The 22,614-nt window shown below is 28.0% G+C and overlaps 2 protein-coding genes across 2 annotated transcripts; both read left to right on the forward strand.

Moving 5' to 3' along the window:
* The first annotated feature begins 133 nt into the window (after window positions 1–133).
* On the forward strand, window positions 134–9,735 carry LOC105671794 (uncharacterized). Its single transcript, XM_012366241.2, has 10 exons — window positions 134–805; window positions 1,482–1,672; window positions 2,026–2,106; window positions 2,226–2,409; window positions 2,674–3,018; window positions 6,023–6,097; window positions 7,759–7,949; window positions 8,273–8,353; window positions 8,517–8,700; window positions 8,983–9,735. Exons 1-10 carry the CDS (start codon window positions 745–747, stop codon window positions 9,324–9,326), a joined length of 1,737 nt encoding a protein of 578 aa, XP_012221664.2. The 5' UTR covers window positions 134–744; the 3' UTR covers window positions 9,327–9,735.
* Window positions 9,736–16,287: 6,552 nt separating this feature from the next.
* On the forward strand, window positions 16,288–22,570 carry LOC105671817 (very long chain fatty acid elongase 7-like). The gene is made up of 7 exons (XM_012366284.2): window positions 16,288–16,693; window positions 17,559–17,652; window positions 17,826–18,016; window positions 18,400–18,498; window positions 18,584–18,640; window positions 20,565–20,807; window positions 21,108–22,570. The coding sequence occupies exons 2-7, from the start codon at window positions 17,592–17,594 to the stop codon at window positions 21,264–21,266; spliced, it is 810 nt and encodes a 269-aa protein (XP_012221707.1). The 5' UTR covers window positions 16,288–16,693; window positions 17,559–17,591; the 3' UTR covers window positions 21,267–22,570.
* The last annotated feature ends 44 nt before the right edge of the window (window positions 22,571–22,614 follow it).

A 22,614-nucleotide genomic window follows, 5' to 3' on the forward strand; every position in this document is an offset into this window, starting at 1 on the left:
TTTTCTAAAACTATTTACGCTGAATGTGTTTTATGAATTCTGTATTCAATGAATGATATGTATTAAGAATTGACATTAAACATAACGATACAAAACACAAGGATTATATCGATATCAAATAGTTAGACGGTAACAAGAGATAAAAAACGGATAAAGTAAATAAGTTTTTATATACTTGAATAACCTATTTTTCAATGTACTCTCAAAATACCACCTATTTGACACTTCTTTTTATCATTGGAAGTTAATGTTACACGAAAGGTTACAATATCGACAAAACATTAGCGTTAATGCCACAATTTTTATACAAGATATCGTCTTTGTATGCGGGCTTATTTTAATGAAAAGGAATACAATGGAAAGGAAATTTATTATGTAACGAAAGGGGGAATAGCATTCCTACAGTTCATTCGAAAGTTTCGTGGCGGTTAGTCGCGTTAAAAGAAATTTGCGAAAAGAGAGACCAGTAAACACGTACTTAAAAATAGTCAAGTGACAGATTAAAGTTTAAAACAATCAGTTTAAAAAACAATTAGAGATAAATACTTAATTTAACAAGCAAGAATTAAAAGCGTTTTATCTATTAAAATTATCAACCAATATTGATAAGAAAAAGAAGTCAAATTATTTAATCAGCATTCTTCTTTATTATTTGTGTGCATATATTATAAAAAGTCAACTGCAATTGCATGACAATTATTTTGGACAAGCAGAATAACACTGAAATTGAACTCAATCGTCGTCATGGCTGTAATTATACGTGAGCTCGTGAAATGGTATAAATATATTAATGAAGATTTGGCGGGTAAGTAATTTCATTACTCAGTAAGATTACTCAGGAAGAAAGAGAGAGAGAGAGAGAGAGAGAGAGAGAGAGAGAGAGAAAGAGAGGAGAAAGAGAGAGGAGAGAAAGAGGAAGATATGAGAATTAAATTGAAATAATTTTAATAATTTTTATTTCAGAATTCAATTTAAAAAAGATAAAATTTTAATTATTTTATTTAGATTTTATTTATATTAAATTATAAATATGTAAATATAATATTTAGCCATTTGTATATACCTATGCAAGCAATTATGACATATTAAAATAATATTTATCACAGATAAGTTGATACATTAATTATAAACAAGCGTCGTTATTATTTATGTGCTACCGTATAGAAATACTAATAAGTTTAATAAAAATTATGCTAAAGAAAATACCTCAACGCGTAACAACGCTTTGATATACCTTTATTTTATTATTTTATATTAAATACATTATTTTCTTGCTACGTATGCTACGTATTTATTGCTATAATGCTCATTATTAATCGTATTATTGTGCAAATTATTAGTACATTCTCGTCTCCAAATTATTTCGAAATATTGGAAATAATTATTTATTGGCAATTTTGTCTATGTTTACAATATGTATAACAAGTAATAACATTATTTATCGCAATAATTTTTTCTTAATTTTGACATGTTTTTACAAGACCCACGTAACAATGATCGCTTTATGCTGAGCTCACCATGGCCTACTGTAACTCTTCTTGGATTTTATATATATTTTGTACTTGATCGTGGACCAAGATTTATGGCAAGAAGACAACCTTTTAAATTGGACAGAATATTACAATTATATGATCTTTTGCAAATTCTATTGAATGCATACTTATTTTATAAAGTAAGTCACATTTTTTATACATTCTTTTTTTATTTTGTATTCTTTATAAAAATATAAAAATCGAGAAAAAATTGTAGCATTTATAGTTGTGTACATAAAGTTTTAAAAAAATTTGATAAAAAAGCAATGAGAAAACAAATATAAGAAAATATTTATAAAATATTTCGCAAATTTTGTGATACATTCAAGATAGTTTCAAGATAGTAATAAAAATGATTAAACTCCCCAGGCAGTCACATTTTTCTTCTCCAAAATTGATTTTAGCATAAAATACTTTAACTAAATATAAAATATTAATAAAAATTATTTCGCAGCTATTAAAAATGTTTTGTTATTAAAATTATACATTTCAGGCCTTAGTTTTGGCATGGTTACGCGATTACAGTTACTTTTGCGAACCTATCGATTACTCTCATACACCAAGAGCCACAGAGGTAATTAAAACAATTCAGTTAATTTCTAAATTGATTTTTTATAAATGATAACAGGCGATAAAAGGCCAAATTACTAGTACTATAGATTAATATTTGCTACATATTTACCTATGAAATAGATCGCCAAAATGGTCTGGGTATATTTCATGATCAAGAATTTGGATTTGCTAGAAACAGTCTTTTTCATACTCAGAAAAAAGGAGAATCAAGTGTCTTTCCTTCACGTATATCATCACATTGCCATGGTAATGGCTACTTGGATTGCTGCAAAATTTATACCTGGCGGACATGTGACTTTCTTAGGTATAAAAAATTTGTTTATAAAAAAAATTAATTTTCGAACTAATGCCGCTGTAAATATAACAATAAATATAACAGTATGATAACAAATTTTAATTTTTTGTTTTTGTGAAAATTTACAATTATAATAAGCATAAATGAGGATCAAATAGTCATATTTATCAGTACTAAATATGTAACTGACGTATAGATCAACGAAATTTCTTTATCAATAAAAAAATCTTTATTTTACTACAATTAATTGATTATTCTATCATTATATTTCAGGATTACTCAATACATTTGTTCATATAATAATGTACACGCATTATCTATTGACATCCATGAAGGTGAACACAAATGCGTGGAAGAAGTACATCACTCAACTGCAACTGATTCAATTTTTCATGATTATTTTACATCAGATACAATTATTTTGGGCGAATGATTGTGGCTTTTCAATATGGCCGGCATATTTATTGATACCACAGAATATCTTCATGATGATATTATTTTGGGAATTTTATTATAAAACCTATATAAAGAAAAAACAGGAAATTAAAACGGTGTTGACGAAAACGGAAACAAGCAGTATCTATACTGAAGTTTTAAACGAAAGAGTAAAAATACTATGAACTTAGAACTTATAATGTCCTGTTGAATGTTTGATCGTTTTTTTCTCAATTTTATTTTTATACCAAATAGGAATATGCAAACTATGGCTTTTTAATGAGTTATGTAATTATTTAAATAGATTACGTTAATATTAGTTGTAAAATATTACATTTAAATTTTTGAAAAATAAGGATGTCTTTTTTTAAAAAATTTATGTCATAATTTATTCAATTATTTCTTTTTATTGTTTTTATTTTTTAAATATAAAAGTATATCATTATATAAAATGAGCTACATAAGAACAATGCATTTTTGAAGTACAGAATTTATTAATATTAAAAATTATTATGTTACAATTATTGTTTTACGACAAATATCATATCAACTAATTAAATCTAGTGGCAAATGACAAGAAATCAAAAGAAAGTAAAATAAATAAACTTTTATACGCTTGAATATATATATATAATATTATAAAAAATAAGTTGCAATTATACGAGAATTTTTTTAGACGAGCAGAATAACACCGAAATTCCTTGTTTTATCTTATAGAAAAGGTAAAGAGAACAAACTTTAAGAATTTTTATTTTGAAATTAAGTATATATAAAAAATAATAATTTAAGTTCAATCACAGTCAGTTGAGCTTACTGGGATGCAGTGGACTTCTTTTACATACGTCAGATGTTATCATAGTTTCCATTTACATATAATTTTTAGCAATTAGATAAATTAAGATGTGTTAATCACTAATATAACATGCAAAATAAGAAAATAACTGCAAATTTTAAATTTCTATGTAAAACTCATTAAATTTTTTATGTATTTTTTTTATTATAAATTTATACGCTTGGTAATTGTATGCTGATTATTGAGGAATACATGGATATCAACAAAAATAAAAAAAAAAAATGATAAACAGTTTAGGTGCAAAAATTTCATGCTTACATGATTACACAGAAACGAGAATGTTGCAGCTAATAAACGTGCATATTCTTTCTGGAATGTTGGCCGCAATTGTCGCAATATCTCATACTCGCGTTCTTAATGCCACGTGTCTCAGCATTGTGAATGCAATTACGTTGTAATTAGCCGCAATTATTTGTATGAGAGATGAAATTGAAGAACTGTGTTGTTAACAAATTGGGGACTTAAAAATTTTTGGAAACTTGCTATGTCGATTACAATACTGTTGACTGAAAGAAATGGTTAACGTTCAGAAAGCTTTAAAGAATTATAATTTCACTCAAAAAAATGATCTTGCAATAATAGCTAAAATTTTCTAGGTGTAAAAAATTAACTAAAACAGATAAATGATTAGCAACTGTTGTGATATTGCATATGTAATTACTTAATAAGTTTAGATGACAGAAACAGAATATATATCTGTATTGTTTGTGAACTTGAAAAAGAAAGTTTCTCTAAAGCGCCTATCTATATAAGATCAATCACGTGTTAGATCATGCAATGAATAACATTTAGCAATGGTACCAAAATTTTTCAGAAGCTATTGCTAGAACATTACTGCTATAAATTCTGTATGTGACAAACAATGTTTTCACAGATACGAAAAATAGCGATACATTCTTGTTGCGATATCTAGAAATCTAACTACATCAGCGAAATATTTTTTTGAGTGTTCTTTCTTTGTAAATTCATACAGAATGCGATATGCTAGATGTTATATAATATTATAAGATGTTATATAATATTATAAAAATGCTTATACATAAAAAAAATAAGAAAAAATTTATAAAAAATTTCTTTTTACTTGTTATTATAAACTTGTTATTAAAAAACTAATATATATTTGTGAATATCTTTGTAGAATAATTAAAAAATTTGCAAATTATTATTATTTTGCATTTTGTATGAATCTTTTGTAAAAAATGTTGTAATTTATCACATTTAATATAAACGTGACCTGTTTAGTTAATTAACTCATTAAAAACCCGTAGTTTGTATATTCCTTGCTTTTCTATGCTAAATCAATTTGATTAAATTCTTAAAATTTTAAACTTTTATTTCATAGTACATTGTATAATGTAAACGACAGTAAATTTATTTTTTATAATGTTAAATTTTTCTACATGCTTGAAACTTTAAAAAAGTATTTTTTTAATTTTTATGGTTGATCCGCATGTAACTTTAATGCATTAATATTGTCTTAACATTGTCAAAAAGCTTTATTTTCATAAATAAAGAACACATTAAATTATTTTTAAAAAGGATATTTAATTCTTCCATGCTAATAAATATTTTACAGAATTACTTATACTTTATGCACTTCATAATTCCTTTGTGGTTAATGATTAATACATGTCGAGCACTGACATTAGAATGGCAGGTTTTCTCATCTACATTAGAATACAACTAATATTAATATCACTAGTTAAATCGGTCAGGAAATGATAAGAATTAAAAAAAGAATGAAGTAAATGAGCTGTTATACATTTGAATGGTTTATTCTTATGTTAGTTTAATCACTTATGAATATTCGACATTCACTCCTTAACGTGGACAGTGGTGGGTAACATAGTCCGAAAGGTCACATTACCCAGGAAAGTAAGCATCAATGTAATATTTTCACAGAGAATACGTCTTTGTATGCGGGCCTGTTATAATTACAATACAATGAGAAGGAAATTTACAACGTAATGAAAGGGTAAATAGCGTTCTCTCAGTCGGTTCAAGAATTTCGCGGTGGCTAGTCGGTGAATAGTCGCGTCGAAAGAAATTTGCAAAAAGATAGTCCAATAAATATATGCTCACAACTAGTTAAGTGACATGTTAAAGTTTGGAATACAATATAGTTCGGAAAACAATACAAAATTAAGCTAAAAAGTTAAAATTAGAAAATGTTTTAATCTCTTGAAACTACCAACTGATTCTTATGACACTGATAATAAAAAAAAAGTTTCAACTTAATTAGTTAACATTTTTCTTTTTTGTGTGAATATTAAAACAAGCAAGCTGCAATTGCATGACAATTTTTTTGGCAAATAAAATAAAACCAAAATTCAATTTATATCATCAACATGGCTGTAATTATACATGATCTCGTGAAGTGGTATAAATATATTAATGAAGATTTGGCGGGTAAGTAATTTTAATTTATTATTTACATTAAATTTTAATTTATTTTATACAAATTTTTTTATAAAGAAAAATACCTTGCTTGTTACTATTTTTATATATTAAATTTATATAAAAAATAAAGTTTTCATTTATTTATCGAAACTTTGTAGAAAAAAGCTGCCTAATGCATGCTGGTCGCCTAAATCGTATTATTCAATCTTTGTTATTTATTGAATATAAGCAACATCTAATAGTGAATATAAAAAAGGAATAAGTAATGAAAAATATACACAAAAAATTAACAGATTATCTTATTTTGTGCGTTATAAATATTTTTAAAAAATAATCAGATATGGCTGATGTAATTTTTTACTATATTACATAGTTTATAATAATCTAATAATACAATTTTGTTTTACATATTTATGTTTCTATAAAAACATATATTAGATTTATTGTACATAGAATATTTCACATGTCTTTCATACACATATTACAATTATTATAGAAATTAAATTAATATTTTTGCAAAGGTTGTCATAATTCCTAAATCGTACTACCCTGAGGTTTCTTAAATCATACCGTTGTTACGCATATCTGTTATCACATTTGTTATGTGACACATTAACTCTCATTAATATTTACTGAATACTTTTATATAAATAATTAAAATCTACATGAATAAATATTATTTAATTATTATTATTACATATTGGATGTTTTCTTTTTTCTTTATTATTGATAAACTTATTGACATTAATATAAATACGTTTCTTAATCATTATATATTAACTATTTTTATTATGTTTATTTATTGATAAAATATGTATATGTAAAATAATTTTCTCTTCTTCGTCATATTTTTTTAATTATTTTTATTCACAAATTTGTTATTTTTAAAGAAGATACGATTTAGAGAACCGGTTGATTAATCGTACTTTTAACATTATGTTATAAAAAGTCATTAACTAATTAATTTGTTTTTAGCAAAAAGTTAAACATGATAATTTTTAATATTAATTTATGTACAAATTAGTACCAAATGGGAAATATAAAACAAATTATCTTAAGTGATACGATTTAGGCTACTATTTCTTCTATTTAATTATAAATATGGTAATTTTTTGTGGCAATTTATATGCATGCATTCATAGGATATTAATATAATATAATAATCATAAATAAGCGTAACATTAAGTTTAAGCGTAACATTGGTCAATAAACATCATTATTATCAATGTGCTATCATCTATCATAGGAATATTAATAAATTCAACAAGAAAGTTATGTCAACGGAAATATCACAGCATAATTAGGTCTTCTTCATGTGCTTTATTTTTCCATATAATACTGAACACATTATCTATCTTTCATAATAGATACAGAATTTTTATATTACCAGGCTTTCAACATAAATTAATTTAAGAACAGCTTAAAACTTTGGTAATATAAGTAGTTGCTTTTGAAGATAAATAAAAATATAAAAGTTAAATAAGATTCAAATGCGCGGTCAATATGCAGCAGTGATTTATTGACGCACATTAGATTATCATTTGTTTTTTTAATCTTTATTTAAACACATAACTTTTTGCACAGCCACTTTTTTTAATGTTTAAACAGATTTCATGCCGCTTATCAATGGTCCACGTTTGCTTTAATTAATTTCAATTTTTTCTTGCAAGATCCACGTAACAACGATCGTTTCATGCTGAGCTCACCATGGCCTGGTCTGACTCTTCTTGGATTTTATATATATTTTGTACATAATCTTGGACCAAGATTTATGGCAAAAAGACAACCTTTCAAATTGGACAGAATATTACAATTACATAATACTTTTCAAGTTCTAATAAATGCATACATGTTTTACAAAGTAAGTCACATTTTTAATTAATTTTTCAATTTCTAATCTTCTATAAAGATATAAAGACAAAAAAGATTATGTAACATTTACAGTTTTATATATAAAATTTTTATATAAATTAATGAAAAACAATATACTATAAATTCTGTAAATTTTGCAAATTGTTTAAATTTTAAGATAGCAGTTGTAATGATTAAAATTTTAGGGTAGGCATGTTTATACCAAAAATTGATTTTTGCGTGAGAAATTGTTTAACTAAATATTAATTATTAATAAAAATGATTCCGTATATAGCTATTAAAATGTTTTCTTATTAAAATTATACATTTCAGGCCTTAGATTTGGGATGGTTACGCGATTATAGTTATTTTTGTCAGCCCATCGATTTTTCGAACACACCAACAGCCACAACGGTAATTACAAGAATTTAATTACTATAAAAATTGTTTCTTTGATCAGAAGTATTTAATATTAAAAAAAACAAATATACACAAGTTTATTAATTGCTATAAGAGACAAAGAATAATGACAAAAATTAGAAAATTAATATTTCTTATATATTTACATATTAAACAGATCGCCAAAATAGTTTGGATATATTTTCTGATCAAGCTACTGGATTTGTTAGACACAATTTTTTTTGTATTGAGGAAAAAACAGAATCAAGTGAGTTTTCTTCATGTATATCACCACACTGGTATGGTAATGTGTTCTTGGGGTGCCGCAAAATATTTACCTGGTGGTCATGTGACCTTTTTAGGTATGTAAGAAGAAATGGAAAAATTGGCTTGTAAACATTAATAGTTATCAAATTAACAGCATTTGATATACGCAATAAATATACAATCGCAGAATAACAAATATTATTTCTCGTTGTTTTATACAAAAATTGCATTTAAAAAAACATTAATAAAAATCAAGTAGCTATTTTTATCAATTCTAAATATATAACCGATGGATCAATAATGTTTCTTCTGTCAGCAAAAAAATTGTTTATTTACGACTTTTCGATGACGCTTATTATTCTATCATTATATTTCAGGATTACTCAATACATTTGTTCATATGATAATGTACACGCATTATCTGTTGACATCCATGAAGATCAATACAAACTCATGGAAGAAATACATCACACAACTGCAATTGGTGCAATTTTTCCTAATCGGCTTGCATTACATGCAATTATTCTGGGTTAAAGATTGTGGCTTTCCGTTATGGCCGGCATATATAATGATACCACAGAATTTTTTCATGATGATATTATTTGGAGAATTTTATTATAAAACTTATATCAAGAAAAAACCGGCAAAAATGGTACCAACAAAAACGGAAGCAAACGGCGTCTCCGCCAAAATTTCAAACGGAAAAACAAAAAAATTATAAATTTAGACGATAATGTTGAATATTTTTGGTATTCATACAAATATTATCAAAATTAATTTTTAATTAAAATATAAATATTAATTAATTTCAACTTTTACGATAGTTGTCATTTTTCGTTCGTGTCAGATGAATTGAAACGATCTTTCATGTTTTGGACATTTAATGATAAAGCGAGCAAAATATCAAACCAAAATACCATTTTGTTTTTAAACTTTTATTTTATACTTCTATTTTAGACTGTGATTAAATTTTCCAAATAGTCGGAAGTAACAAAAATAAAAATAATAGAAAAACACTTTGCGATAGCTACAAGTATATAGAATAACTTGATATTATTAAAAACGGTATAACTGTTTAAACATCATGTATCGCCAACAAATAATTATAAAAATAAAACAAACTTTAAGAATTCCGTACAAGCTGATTTAGTATTCAAGTAAAGATATATGAATGATAGATTTTTATTGAATTAACTAGCTAAACAAATGATGTTTATATTAATTTGATAAAATGTAACATTTAATTTTTAGGAAATAGATATGTCTTTATCGAAAACTTAACGGTTTCGACATCTTTTCTCAATTCTTCTTTTTCTTTTTGTTTTTAAGTATCTCTCTTAAACAGTCATATTTTAATGAATTAATTATTAATTTTTATATCTAATATACAATTGTTATAAGAAGTATTCAAAAGAAAACAAAACATAATGCAGTCAATATTTAAAGTTTGGGGTTGCTTTTCTACAAAATTAGCTACGTTTGCAATTTTTACATATAATATCATTAATTAAAGTTAATTAAAATCTTAAAATTATAATACTTCAAATTATGTTCCTACATTTTTTGATTATAGACTTTATCATGCACATCCTACAGCAATAATATCATATAATTTTGGATTAAAATAACTTTTATACGTACAAAAATATTTCAGATAATACGAGCAGTAAAAATGTATTACATCCATCTCATACAAAAATCTTACTATTATTTTTTTTTTTGCTCTTTTGCGATAAATACATTTCGCGTTTTGTTTTATTCAAACTCTTAGTTAAAGAGTTAAGAAACTCTTCAATCCCACATTCTACACTTATTCAACTATTTCAATATAATAAAAAAAAATATTTTTAATCTTTTAGAATATTATACTTCAAAACTTGAATTTTAAAATACGGAATGTTAAAGTTTGACGTTCAATACATAAGTTTCTATGACAGGTTTTTATTTTAGATTTACACTAACTTTTATTTCTACGTGAATGATATTAACATTTATTACTGGAAAATACTCTGTTGCAAAAATATTTAGCACCAATATTAATGTAATAAGTGGAAGACCGTTATTATTAATGTTGCTATTTACACACACATAAATACGTAATCATTAACCATCCCAATCTGTAATATTTCTAATCATATTCGATTACATATATAAATTATATATATTATAACGATATTATATAATATAAAATTAGATATACGTATATGAATATTTATGTGTACACAATATATATAATTCATATTTTATTTTATGTGTTTAATTTAAAAATTCTTTATAAAGAATTATAATAAATTATGGTTATTATTATAAATCTCCTATTAACATATTTACACATACAGGGTGTCTGGCAATAATCGCCCCACCGGTCATATACAGGTAGAGGAGGTCAAATCGAGTAGAAAAGTCCTTTACCATTTTTTAATTTTCATAATAAGTACTGAGTAATTAACGAAAAAAGATCGGTGAATCCGCGCGAGTAAAGCGCGCGCGGCGAGAAGGACGTCCCACTGCTATGCGATCACTAGGCGCGCGATGAAGCGTTGGGAGGAGCGCTCTACAAATGACAATGGCAACATACGAGCGGCGCGTAACGCTAGATCCTTGTGTCCTAGTGATCGCGTAGCAGTGGGACGTCCTTCTCACCGCGCGCGCTTTACTCGCGCGGATTCGTCGATCTTTTTTCGTTAATTACTCAGTACTTATTATGAAAATTAAAAAATGGTAAAGGACTTTTCTACTCGATTTGACCTCCTCTACCTGTATATGACCGGTGGGGCGATTATTGCCAGACACCCTGTATATCTGTTTCAGTCATCATTTTAGTCATATTTGTGCATATCGCAAATGTTAAGGGAATTTTGATTATTTCATTCAATAGTAAAATACAGTCTCACTAATTATGAAGATTTTAATAACAAGTTAATGAGTTTAAAATAATGCACACATTAATTATGTTTATAACAATTTACTATTAAGTATTATAAATTTTGCAAAGAATAGAGAGAGGAAGAGAGGAATTATGTCTTGATACATTAAGCCTATAAATTATTGTATATTTTGATCATCATTTTCGATATCGAAATACATCGATAACTTTCTTTTGACTTATCCGTTGCAGATGACCGCGATAACTTTCTTTTGACTTATCTATTGCAGATGACCGCAATAAGTTTTTTGATTTTTTTTTTCACCATATGTTCGTACACACCGAATCGAATAATTAATCGCGGCCATGACCGTCGAAGAGCTGCTAGATGGCCTACTTTTTTTGAGCACATGTTCCGAACTGGGACGAACGAGAGGAAATGAAAGAAAAAAGACGAGGAGAAACAGAAAGGACTACATATCTATAGCAAAGTCAGTTTTGTCATGATGTCGCCGAAAGATGCCGTTATATCTGTTTACAATCTTCAAGATCCATCCTTAAAAGTCATTAAAATTTCTATTATGATAGTCTCGCTTCACACAACCAACCGGATCGAGAAATTAATCAAGCAGATGACTTTTACGATTGAAAATAACTTCCATTTCCTTCATTCATTGATTAAAAATTACAAGTTTGTATATAAGTTTTCGTATGTTCTAAATGCATTTGCTATAACTTTTGTAAAAGCAGTTTTGGAAAAATAATTAAAAGCGGCGCAGCAAAATTTGAGACACTAAAAAAAATTAAGAAGCGATATTGGTTTGCTCAAAATTCGCATAATGTGTTAATTGTAAATACGAATCTGCCACAATTCTGTCGAGGATATTCGCCGACCGCTTAACCCACTAGAAAGAGTACATAATCCTACTTCCTAGCTGCAAATCGTTAACTTACTTCCGAGCTAAGAGCTAGAAAGTAACGCCGAAAGATTCCAGATTGGTTTTACTCGCATCGCCTTTGTGTCCCTTATTAACCCGGTCGTCATCGATGACGTCGACGTCATAATTGCGACGGTTTATTAAGCCAGTAGTCACGATACGCACTTTTGTCAAGTACAGCGTAAGTCAAGATTTGCATGTTGACTGACTTACGAGCCGGTTCGCTTCCAATCATAAATTATGATCGGGCTATTAAAGTTACACTGATGCGTGAAGAAATTTTTCATAAATTTTATGACAGCACCGTTATTAAGCTGCAATATGTCGTTGTGATTCGTTCGACTTGTCCGCGATTTTCTTTGAAGCTGCGAATCTGAGGTTTCAAATTTCATATATTAAAATATTTATAATTTATATTTCACACAATAACAAATTTAAGCAAAGTAAATTTAATATTGTTTTAAATTAGTATTATTTATATTATATTCGATTTTCCTTCAACATTATATACGCGTAAAATGATTAGGCATGCAGGATGAATATATGCAATCGTGTCATCTATCTTTCCACTCATATGACATAGCATTTGTCAAGGCATCGTAGCTACGAACTCTTACACACGTTTCACAGCTCGTTATACGATACAACTGTAGATTCATTTCTACTACTTGACGTCCGATTAGTACTCTTGAATGTCCAGCTTTGTTACAGAAGAAAAACGTTCCGACAGTGCTTTCCTCTAACGGTGCCATCGGTCGTATCTTCATTCTTCCGTACGAACGTTAACGACGTAAACGCCTGTATATATATTTCCAGTTGTGACGATACGTCACCGTTTTAACATCGATATATATTTTTCCTCTACGAGTTTCCGCGAACCACTAGATAGTGAGTTAATTAGATACGTCATTAGTGAGTTAATTAGATACTGATTACTAGTCGATTGTAAACAAATAAAAACGGATGTGTAATAAGCTTGCTGACTAACATAGACTTTAGATTTTCGTCGGATCTAAAACTTGTATACATTTATATACATATATCACAAAATTTTTATGATATAAAATAAAAGAATCATCATGATTCACACACTTTTGTAAAATTTTTTCTTGCTGGAATTTCTACAAAATACAATGGCGAATAGATTTTTTATTTGTAGCCATTTTTAGCAATAAAATTTTTGAGGTAACTTTTATTATTTCAGCATGCCATGTGCCATTTTTAATAAAACTATGCACTATTATATTGCAAAAATTCTCCAAAATATATTGAATTTAAATAACTTTTTCGCACGTACGAGAAAATAGTGGATTATTTATTTGTACATCAAATATGTAAATTACGTTTGTAAACGTGTGCTATTACTGTGCAAATAACAATTAATGTAATTATAAGGTGTTCATAATTATTCAATTATTCATATTGTAATAAACAAGTGCTATTATTTGTAAAAAAAAAGAAAAGAAGACAAGACAAGATAAATTGCAACATAAACTGCCTTATTATTTCAATGGTAATAGTAAGTAAATACATAAAAATATTTTTTAGCAACATATAAAATTGAAAAAGTTAAATAAAAAATCACAAAATAATTATGACAAATTAAGAAATTACTTATTCTGCACATTTTGTGTATACTTTTTCTTATGCTAATGCTAAATTCATTTATTCCAGATAAACAAGAAATAATTCCTCATCAAATATTGCAATTTCATACTTTGGTTGCATTTTTTAAGTAACTAATGATGTCAATCTTCAATTGTATTGCTATAATAATGCGTGAAGCGTACATATTAATATTTACAATTAAATTGTAAAATAAAATAAATCAGTATAATAGACAACATAAATAAATTAATTTATTTCCCCGCACAACATTTTTATAATAATCACAATGCTAAAGAGTGCGGTTAAGCGCCCATAGACGTTCCGCCTCTATGAACATTCCAATAAGTGATACATAGAATTGAGCTTAGGATGAGTAGAATAAGAATCAGAAATCTCGGTATTAATCTCTCAACTGTTTGGGAGAAAACGGTTCAAAAGGTATCTCAATAGATGACTGAACTAACGCGTGGCCTGAACTTTATGCTTGTGTTTACTTGCTCGAGTGATGCACTCGACTCAAGTTCAAGTTTATTCAAACAGCAAGTTGTGTCATCCTTTTACAATTTTTGCTTTTATTTAACGTTTATAATTGAAAATAAAATATTTTAAATTTAGAAATAGCTAATTTTTAAATCTTGGCTATTGGTCATCTATTGAGATTGCAACCTTTTGAATCATTTTTCTCCCAAACGGCTAAAAAAATAATACCGAGACTTGAGATTCTTATTCTACTCATCCCAAGCTTCAATTCTATGTATCATTTATTGGAATATTCAAAGTGCGAACATTTCAATGGGAAAGGGACGGAACTTGACCGCACTCTTAAACGTGTAATTATCGTTACATAAAGACAGACGTCGCATTAATTTATCTTCTTCAATTACACAGTTACGTATATTAACTACTCTACACAGAATTAATGCATACTTCCTCTAAAAATAATTACAACTCGTACAAGTACAGTAGAAAATGTCACAATTAACAAATAGTGCAACTATTAATATCTTGATTTTTATCAACAATAATACATTTTAAATTTTACAACAGGCAGTCATATTTTATCATTCTATTTATACTTCATGTAAATAATATATGTGTGATTGATTTTTTCTTTAGAACATTTAGCATTCATCAAATATTTGCACACAATTTTTACGACGCAATTCATAATATATTGTACTTTGACTTGAAAATTGCGAGAAACCTCAATATAATTACAAATAAGTTACAATACTATGTGTCAAACATATTTCCTCTATGCAGCCACATGTTTATTCCTGTTAAATATACATCGTCAAACATTCGGAGGAAGACGCTTTACGGTTCGGAATTCTTCAATGTTTGTACATAATAATTAACTGGTTTGCATAGATATTTTACGTAATTTCCTGTAGACTTATTCTAATGCGGCAATGAACTTCTTCGATTCCGACTTCCGTTGTCATTTTGACCTTTTCTTAGTAATTTTAAAGTTACTCTTAATGATAATGTTATTGTAATACATGTAAATTTATAAAAATAGTATTATATATATTTTTCTTTTTTTATAAAATTGATGTTATATTTATGCGAATTGAATTATGTTAACAGATAGCATACGCGTGAAGTAAATAATCTGAGAAATGTATTCGGCAGTTATGTAACCGTTAATGATCATAGACTAATATACAAAAATATAATAGCCAAATATAAAAAAACTAAAATTAACATTGTTAAATGAGTTTAAAAAATTTAAATTATGTAACTATTCCCCGTAACACATTGTATTCAAAATAATTACGCAATAGGTTGTTCACCTCTGCAAGCATTTTTTTTCCTTAATTTAAAGGTAATTTTTCCTAGTAAAATTTTAAGTGAATTTTATTTCAATACTTGTAATTTGATATTCGATCAAAATGTTAGACATTAAATATTAAAAATTTTGTTATTATATAAACTACAAATGTGACAGTCAACGATAGAAAACGACAATATTTAGCCACTTGATATCGGAAATTATAGTGTGCAAAAATTACACACAATATAAGCAACTAAATTTGATTATTGAATGTTATCTTCTGCGCCCTATTAAGAGTGTTTCGTCGCTTCTTATCATACTTTAGTCGCCGTAAACGGCACAAGACATTCGCGCGTTTAAAACGCGGCACTTTTGTGGTCGTCTTCGCAAATTCCTTCAGCGTTCTCCTTTTTTCGTTGTTCTTTCTTCATTCCCCTCTTTCATTGCTCCCATTTATCATTATCTCTCGTGCACGCTTTCTCTCTCTCCCTCCCTTCCTTATTTTGATATCAATCGATCTCAATAGTTAATCAAACAAAATGATTCTAACCTCATGTCTATGAACCCAACCTAACCGCCTTCTTGCGTCTCATTGTCGTCGTTTGACCTCTTATTGCATTATTGGTCAGAGGTAGGAAGTCGTATTCGACAAGTGGGGATCGAAAGACGTAGTTGCTGAATAGTGGTCCTCTTGGCAAACGCTTCACACGGTGAACGATCAGTTTTTGGTAGGACGCGTCTCTTCGCAGATCGGTGATCAGAAGACGCTTACGGATAGCGAATCGTATCTAAACTTTCTCAATTTTGAGAGAAATACATCAAGTACACAATAATCACAAAGTTCTCTCATCTCTAAACTTGTGAAATTAATCCGCAAAGTTTCGATTGCTTGTTAAAGAGTGAGTACACTACAAGAAATTTGCATTTTCTGTTTGCTTTTTTAATTATTGTGTGTTGTCATATATATCATAATTTCTTAAGAGAAGGCGTATGATAGATCGAGACTGATTATTTGTTTGATCGACCAGCATTCGATTATTTGTTTGTTTAAATTTTAATACAATGGTAGACTAATAACTTAAACTGTGCTCAATGATGTAAATAACAATACAATTAATTTTCTATTTTTTATTGGTAGCGATACTAATATTATTTATTGTCATAATTTATATAAATTTTAATATTCTATAAAAATATTTTATTAAATATGTTATTAACCTCATTTCTGAAAATTATGTTAAATACAAAGAGAAAAAGTCAATATTTTATTAATATAAAAAATAAACTTTTAAATTATTTTATTCTTTTACTTTTGTAAATTTAAAATAAAAAGTACAATAATTAATGTAAAAGGCTCTATGAGTGATTGACAAAATGAAATAAATTTAATAGGAGCGTAAAGAGTCACAATGCGGGTTCGTTGTGCAAAGGTTATTTTATATTTATTTAAAATTGTTTACATTACAAACGTTTTTGCCTGATGTCAAAAAAATATAATCCTAAAAAAAAAATAAATATTCTAAATGCCCACAAAATAAATATCCTAAAATGTGGATGTTTTAAATGAATATAAAGTAATCTTCGCACGACGTGGCACGAGTGGCTCTTTACGCTCCTATTCAATTTATTTAAAATAAATGTAAAAAAATGTAAAAAAATGTAAAAAACTTTATAATGTATAAAAAAATGTAAAAAGAAAGACTTGGAATTTGTTGTACATTATAATTGCGTGAATGTAAATCAAATACATTTTTTACGCTTCAGATTTTCGATTACTACGTAACGTAAACTACCAACATGGCTAGTCTCATACGACATTTAGTAAGCAATTATAATGAAGTTTTGGAAAACGTTAAAGGTAAATAAGTCCATATTCTCGACCATAGCTATTATAAAATTTTAATTCTAGAAATAAATTGAAGTTTATGAAATATAGCTACAGCCTGCTATTAATTAGATACGTTTAGTCAATGTACACATTTTACGAATTTTCGTAAGAAATAAATGAATTCTATTTCTTTTGCGACACAGATCCCTTGGTCGACACGTGGCCCTTAATGGGGTCTCCAGGCCCTATGTTGTGTATCGTCGGCACATATTTAATATTTGTATTAAAAGCTGGACCTAAAATGATGGAAAAAAGGCCAGCTTTTCAGCTAAATACCGTTATGATTTTGTACAATGCGTTTCAAGTACTCTTTAGTATCTGGTTAACATCTTTGGTAAGTACAATATTGTAATTTTGCATGAAATCTATTGAAGTTAATTTTTTACTATTTAATACTAAACAGTGGAAAACATATTACAATGTGTACTTTGTTCATCCTCTACTATTTCATTTTGAAAAGAATATCACTTTAGCATTCTTTCATGCAAATCTTGAAGGCTTAACAATAAGTGTTACATGATGTAATTATTATTATGTAAATCACGAGAATACATAATAATATATGTATATTTTTAAATTTAACACTTTGATAAAAATTAGTTAATTAAAGTTAACATTTTTATATAATTGTCTAAATTCAAATAAAACTACATGTAAAGAAATTAACTAGAATAATATGATGTGGAGTAATCTGTAAAAAATACATGTTGATTTCAGGCATTAGAAGTTGATATTCGACAGTTATTTTCTTCCCACGGATGTAATAATGTCAATCATTTACCGCCTTCGCCACAAAAAAAAAATCTACAATCAGCGGTAAAGCACTTTTTTTAAATTTTTACAATAATTATTTACGTTTGAATATGTTTTTAATGTTGTGTATCATGTTTCGAATATATAGCTGTCGCGAGGTGCGTGGTGGTATTTCTTTGCAAAAATCATCGAGCTTCTAGATACGGTAAGCGAATATATACTATATTATATACATATGCATACTATACATATGTATGTTGTATGCATTAAAGAATATGCACATACATAAAATTAATACAGACAAATTAATTCCGAAGACGTTTAACATTTACTGAATTTTAAAGATTACGTAAAACAATGATAAAGCGCAATACTGTGTTTCCGTTATCATTGCACCATTCTTTCGTCACATAACCGACAAAGGCTATCGTAATCAAATATTTTGAAATATGAACAAAGCGCTTTACTAACTGGGTCATCGGAAAAATGTCAATTGCTTGTACTAGTTCTGATTGTAAATGCAAATAAGTTGAAATTTTTTTAAATAGGTAGAACACTTTTTTTCTTCAGACATATAATATTATGTATTTTGAAATATATAAAAATTGATATACAAACTTGAGCTAAATGACAAATTGAGATATTCCCGATTATATATAAAAATTTTGTTATAAATTTTCTAAAATTATTTTATTTATATCAGTAAAATAATTATTTTTTTTATATATAGTAATATAAATAAATTTGAAAACAAATAAGTACTAGGTGCGCAACTAAGTTTCCGGGTTTTACACATGGATGGCGCTAACGATACATGTAGTCGATATACATGTCTAAAGTTGTGTTTTTTTATTAACTTGGACATCTGTCAACAATAACCAGTCATAATACCAACAGATATCGCAACGCAAAAATATTTTTTCTAACAAGAAAGATGTCGAGTTTTGTGCCAAATAAACAGCATTTGCGGGAAGCTTTGCTTTTCTGCTTCAACTTGAAACAAAATGCAGCTGAAGCACGTCGTTTGCTTGAAAAAGCCTACGGCGAACATGCACCATCGAAAACTACCTGTGAAGATTGGTTTAAACGCTTCAGAAGTGGCGATTTCGACACTGAGGACAAGGAGCGCTCCGGAAGACCAAAAACATTTGAGGACGCCGATCTGCAAACGTTATTGGATGAAGATGATACACAAACACAAGATCAACTTGCGGAGGCATTAAACATGACTCGCCAAGGTATTTCCAAACGTTTACATGCCATGGGAAAAATTCAAAAAGAAGGAAAATGGGTGCCGCATGAGTTGACTGAGAGACAGATGGAATATCGAAGAGCCACTTCCGAAATTTTGCTTTTGCGGCATGAAAGAAAGAGTTTCTTGCATCGAATTGTTACTGGCGATGAGAAGTGGATATATTTCGAGAATCCCAAACGCAAAAAATCGTGGCTTTTACCTGGCGAAGCATCAACATCGACGGCACGGCCAAATCGCTTCGGAAAGAAGACAATGCTTTGCATTTGGTGGGACCAGAAAGGAATCGTGTACTATGAGCTGCTGAAACCGGGCGAAACTGTCAATGGGGATCGCTATCGACAACAATTGATAAATTTGAACCATGCATTGCTCGAAAAACGGCCAGAATGGGACACGAGACACGAACGAGTGATATTGCAGCACGACAACGCTCCGTGCCATCGCACTTCCATCGTCCAGGACACCATCAAAACGCTGAAATGGGATCTGCTACCGCACCCGCCGTATTCACCAGACCTGGCCCCTTCCGATTATCACTTGTTCCGGTCGATGGCGCATGGCTTGGCTGGGCTACACTTGGCCAATTTCGAAGAAGTGCGAAACTGGTTGGATGAATGGTTTCGATTCAAAGACGCATCGTTTTATCGTCGCGGTATTCATGTATTGCCAGAGAGATGGCAAAAATGTGTAGCTAGCGAGGGACGATACTTTGAATAAATCGTTTTTTGTATTTCTCTTGAAATTTTCCATTTTGCATTGATAAAAAAAACCCGGAAACTTAGTTGCGCACCTAGTAAAGTAAGAAAGTAAGAAAACAAATTCCATTTTAAAAAATATAACTAATAATATTTATTCCTTTCTCTGTTTTCTGAAGGTATTTTTCGTGTTGAGAAAGAAACAAAATCAAGTGACTTTCCTTCATGTTTATCACCACACAGTAACGGCCGTTTTTTCATGGTGCTACTTGAAATTGCTGCCTGGCGAACAAGGTGTCGTAGTGGGTTTTTTGAATTCCATGGTTCACATTATTATGTACAGTTATTATTTCATCGCCGCGCTTGGCTCCAAATATAGAAAGTACCTCTGGTGGAAGAAATATATGACCTGGATTCAACTGGTAATTATCAAGCATTATACTACCAAAGTAATTTATATGAATTACTAGAATCTTATTACTGTCAATTCTTGTCAATTTTTTTGAACACAAAATTACATTTTTATAACTAAATAATAGAATTTAATGTCAATGTTACTTTTAAACGTTAATTTTATTTTTCTCGACTATTCTCTTCAATTAGTGCTTAATATTTTTTTTAAATGTTTATTTAATAAGAAACGATTTAAAGAAATGTCAATCATACAGATTTATTATAATATAATTCAGATATAATAATTAAAATTCTTTATCAAATTTCAGTTGCAGTTTGGAATAATGTTATTCTACCTAATATTAACGTTGGCTCTGGACTGCCGAATGCCGAAGGCTCTAACTTATTTCTTCGTAACAAATGTGGTAATATTCATCTACCTGTTTAGCGATTTCTATCGAAAGGCTTATAAGACAAAAACGGCTTGATAAAGACTGATTTCGCAAAAATTCAATAAATATAAATAAATTCAATTGAGTCAACTTATGATTAAATTTTTAAATAAATGTATTTTAAGTAAGTAATTTTTAATAATTTTAAATAAGTAAATAAAAATGAAAAATAGAAATAATAAAGGAAACACAACAAGAAGATAACCCATCGCGCAGCAGTAGTCTTTTAATTGTTAACAATTTTTACAATAAAAATAAAATAACGTAAAAAATCTGTACATAGAAATATTTATAAGATAAACGATACGTTTTTATGCTTTACAAAACACGTGTTTACTTGAATTCTTATTTTTCATTATATTTACATGTATTTTAAACATTTTTGCCAAATTTGTTCTAAAAATTATCTTATATAATCATTTTTATAAACATTTTTTTCACATCTAAATCTCTAATTTAAAAATTATTTTATTATTTAACATATGTATATTTTGTATATTTTTTCAATGTATACATATTTTTTTATAGACAATATTCTTATATTTATTTCATTCAGTTACTTTTAGCAAAAATATTGAAATATGAAAATATTTAAATAAAATGTTTATGTGCGATCTTGTATAACTGAATTTAGAAACGTCGTAACATATATCACAGATTCATTGCTATAAAGAATGTGAAAAAAAAGAATCGGAGAGAAAAAAAACAAACAGTACCGTTTCATTGCCCGAGGAAATTTGTCTGAAGTGGGCCATGAGCCAAAAAAGGAGTTTACAGAATAGACAAGTATGCTAATCACTGACAATGAACTAACCGACTTTACAAACCTCTCAAATTATGTAAAAACATCACGCATTCTTTCATGAGCAAAAAACTTTTAAATACAACGCTAAATTTTTTTAATAAGAAATATTTCTTTGAAATGCTGCTGTTAAACGGTACTGTATTTATGTCAAGGTGAAGAGCTCCTAGCGTTTATGTCAAAGATAAAATGCTAATTTAGCTATAGATCTCCACTTATTAAGGTGACGTAATTGCACAAATCAAATGTTAAATTTAAGACGATTAGATCGGATACTACAGCAAGGAACAATTAAAACATTTCTGACTATATATAATTTCTTTTTGCTAAATATAATTTAATTAAAATTTTCGACATAATAATTAAGATAATTTAACAAGAAATGAAGGAAAAGGTCATTAACATTGATAAAAAACTATAAAAAAATTTTATACATAGACTATTATACTCTTAAAATTTCTCTCTAAGATAAAAATGTATTGCACAATTTCTATGTTATAATTGTATGAAAAAATGAAATATATTGTTGTTTATTAAATTTTAATATTGTAAAAAATCTCTATAACTTACATTTGCACCCTA

The sequence above is a fragment of the Linepithema humile genome, chromosome 6, assembly GCF_040581485.1.
Source record: "Linepithema humile isolate Giens D197 chromosome 6, Lhum_UNIL_v1.0, whole genome shotgun sequence".
NCBI classification, from domain to species: Eukaryota; Metazoa; Arthropoda; class Insecta; order Hymenoptera; family Formicidae; genus Linepithema; species Linepithema humile.

Coding starts and splice junctions, on each gene's coding strand:
- LOC105671817 (XM_012366284.2), top strand. CDS start 17,592: ATGGCTAGTCTCATACGACATTTAGTAAGCAATTATAATGAAGTTTTG. Junction 18,017..18,399: donor GTATCTGGTTAACATCTTTG/GTAAGTACAATA, acceptor TGTTGATTTCAG/GCATTAGAAGTTGATATTCG. Junction 20,808..21,107: donor ATATGACCTGGATTCAACTG/GTAATTATCAAG, acceptor ATCAAATTTCAG/TTGCAGTTTGGAATAATGTT.
- LOC105671794 (XM_012366241.2), top strand. CDS start 745: ATGGCTGTAATTATACGTGAGCTCGTGAAATGGTATAAATATATTAAT. Junction 2,410..2,673: donor CGGACATGTGACTTTCTTAG/GTATAAAAAATT, acceptor ATTATATTTCAG/GATTACTCAATACATTTGTT. Junction 8,354..8,516: donor ACACACCAACAGCCACAACG/GTAATTACAAGA, acceptor CATATTAAACAG/ATCGCCAAAATAGTTTGGAT.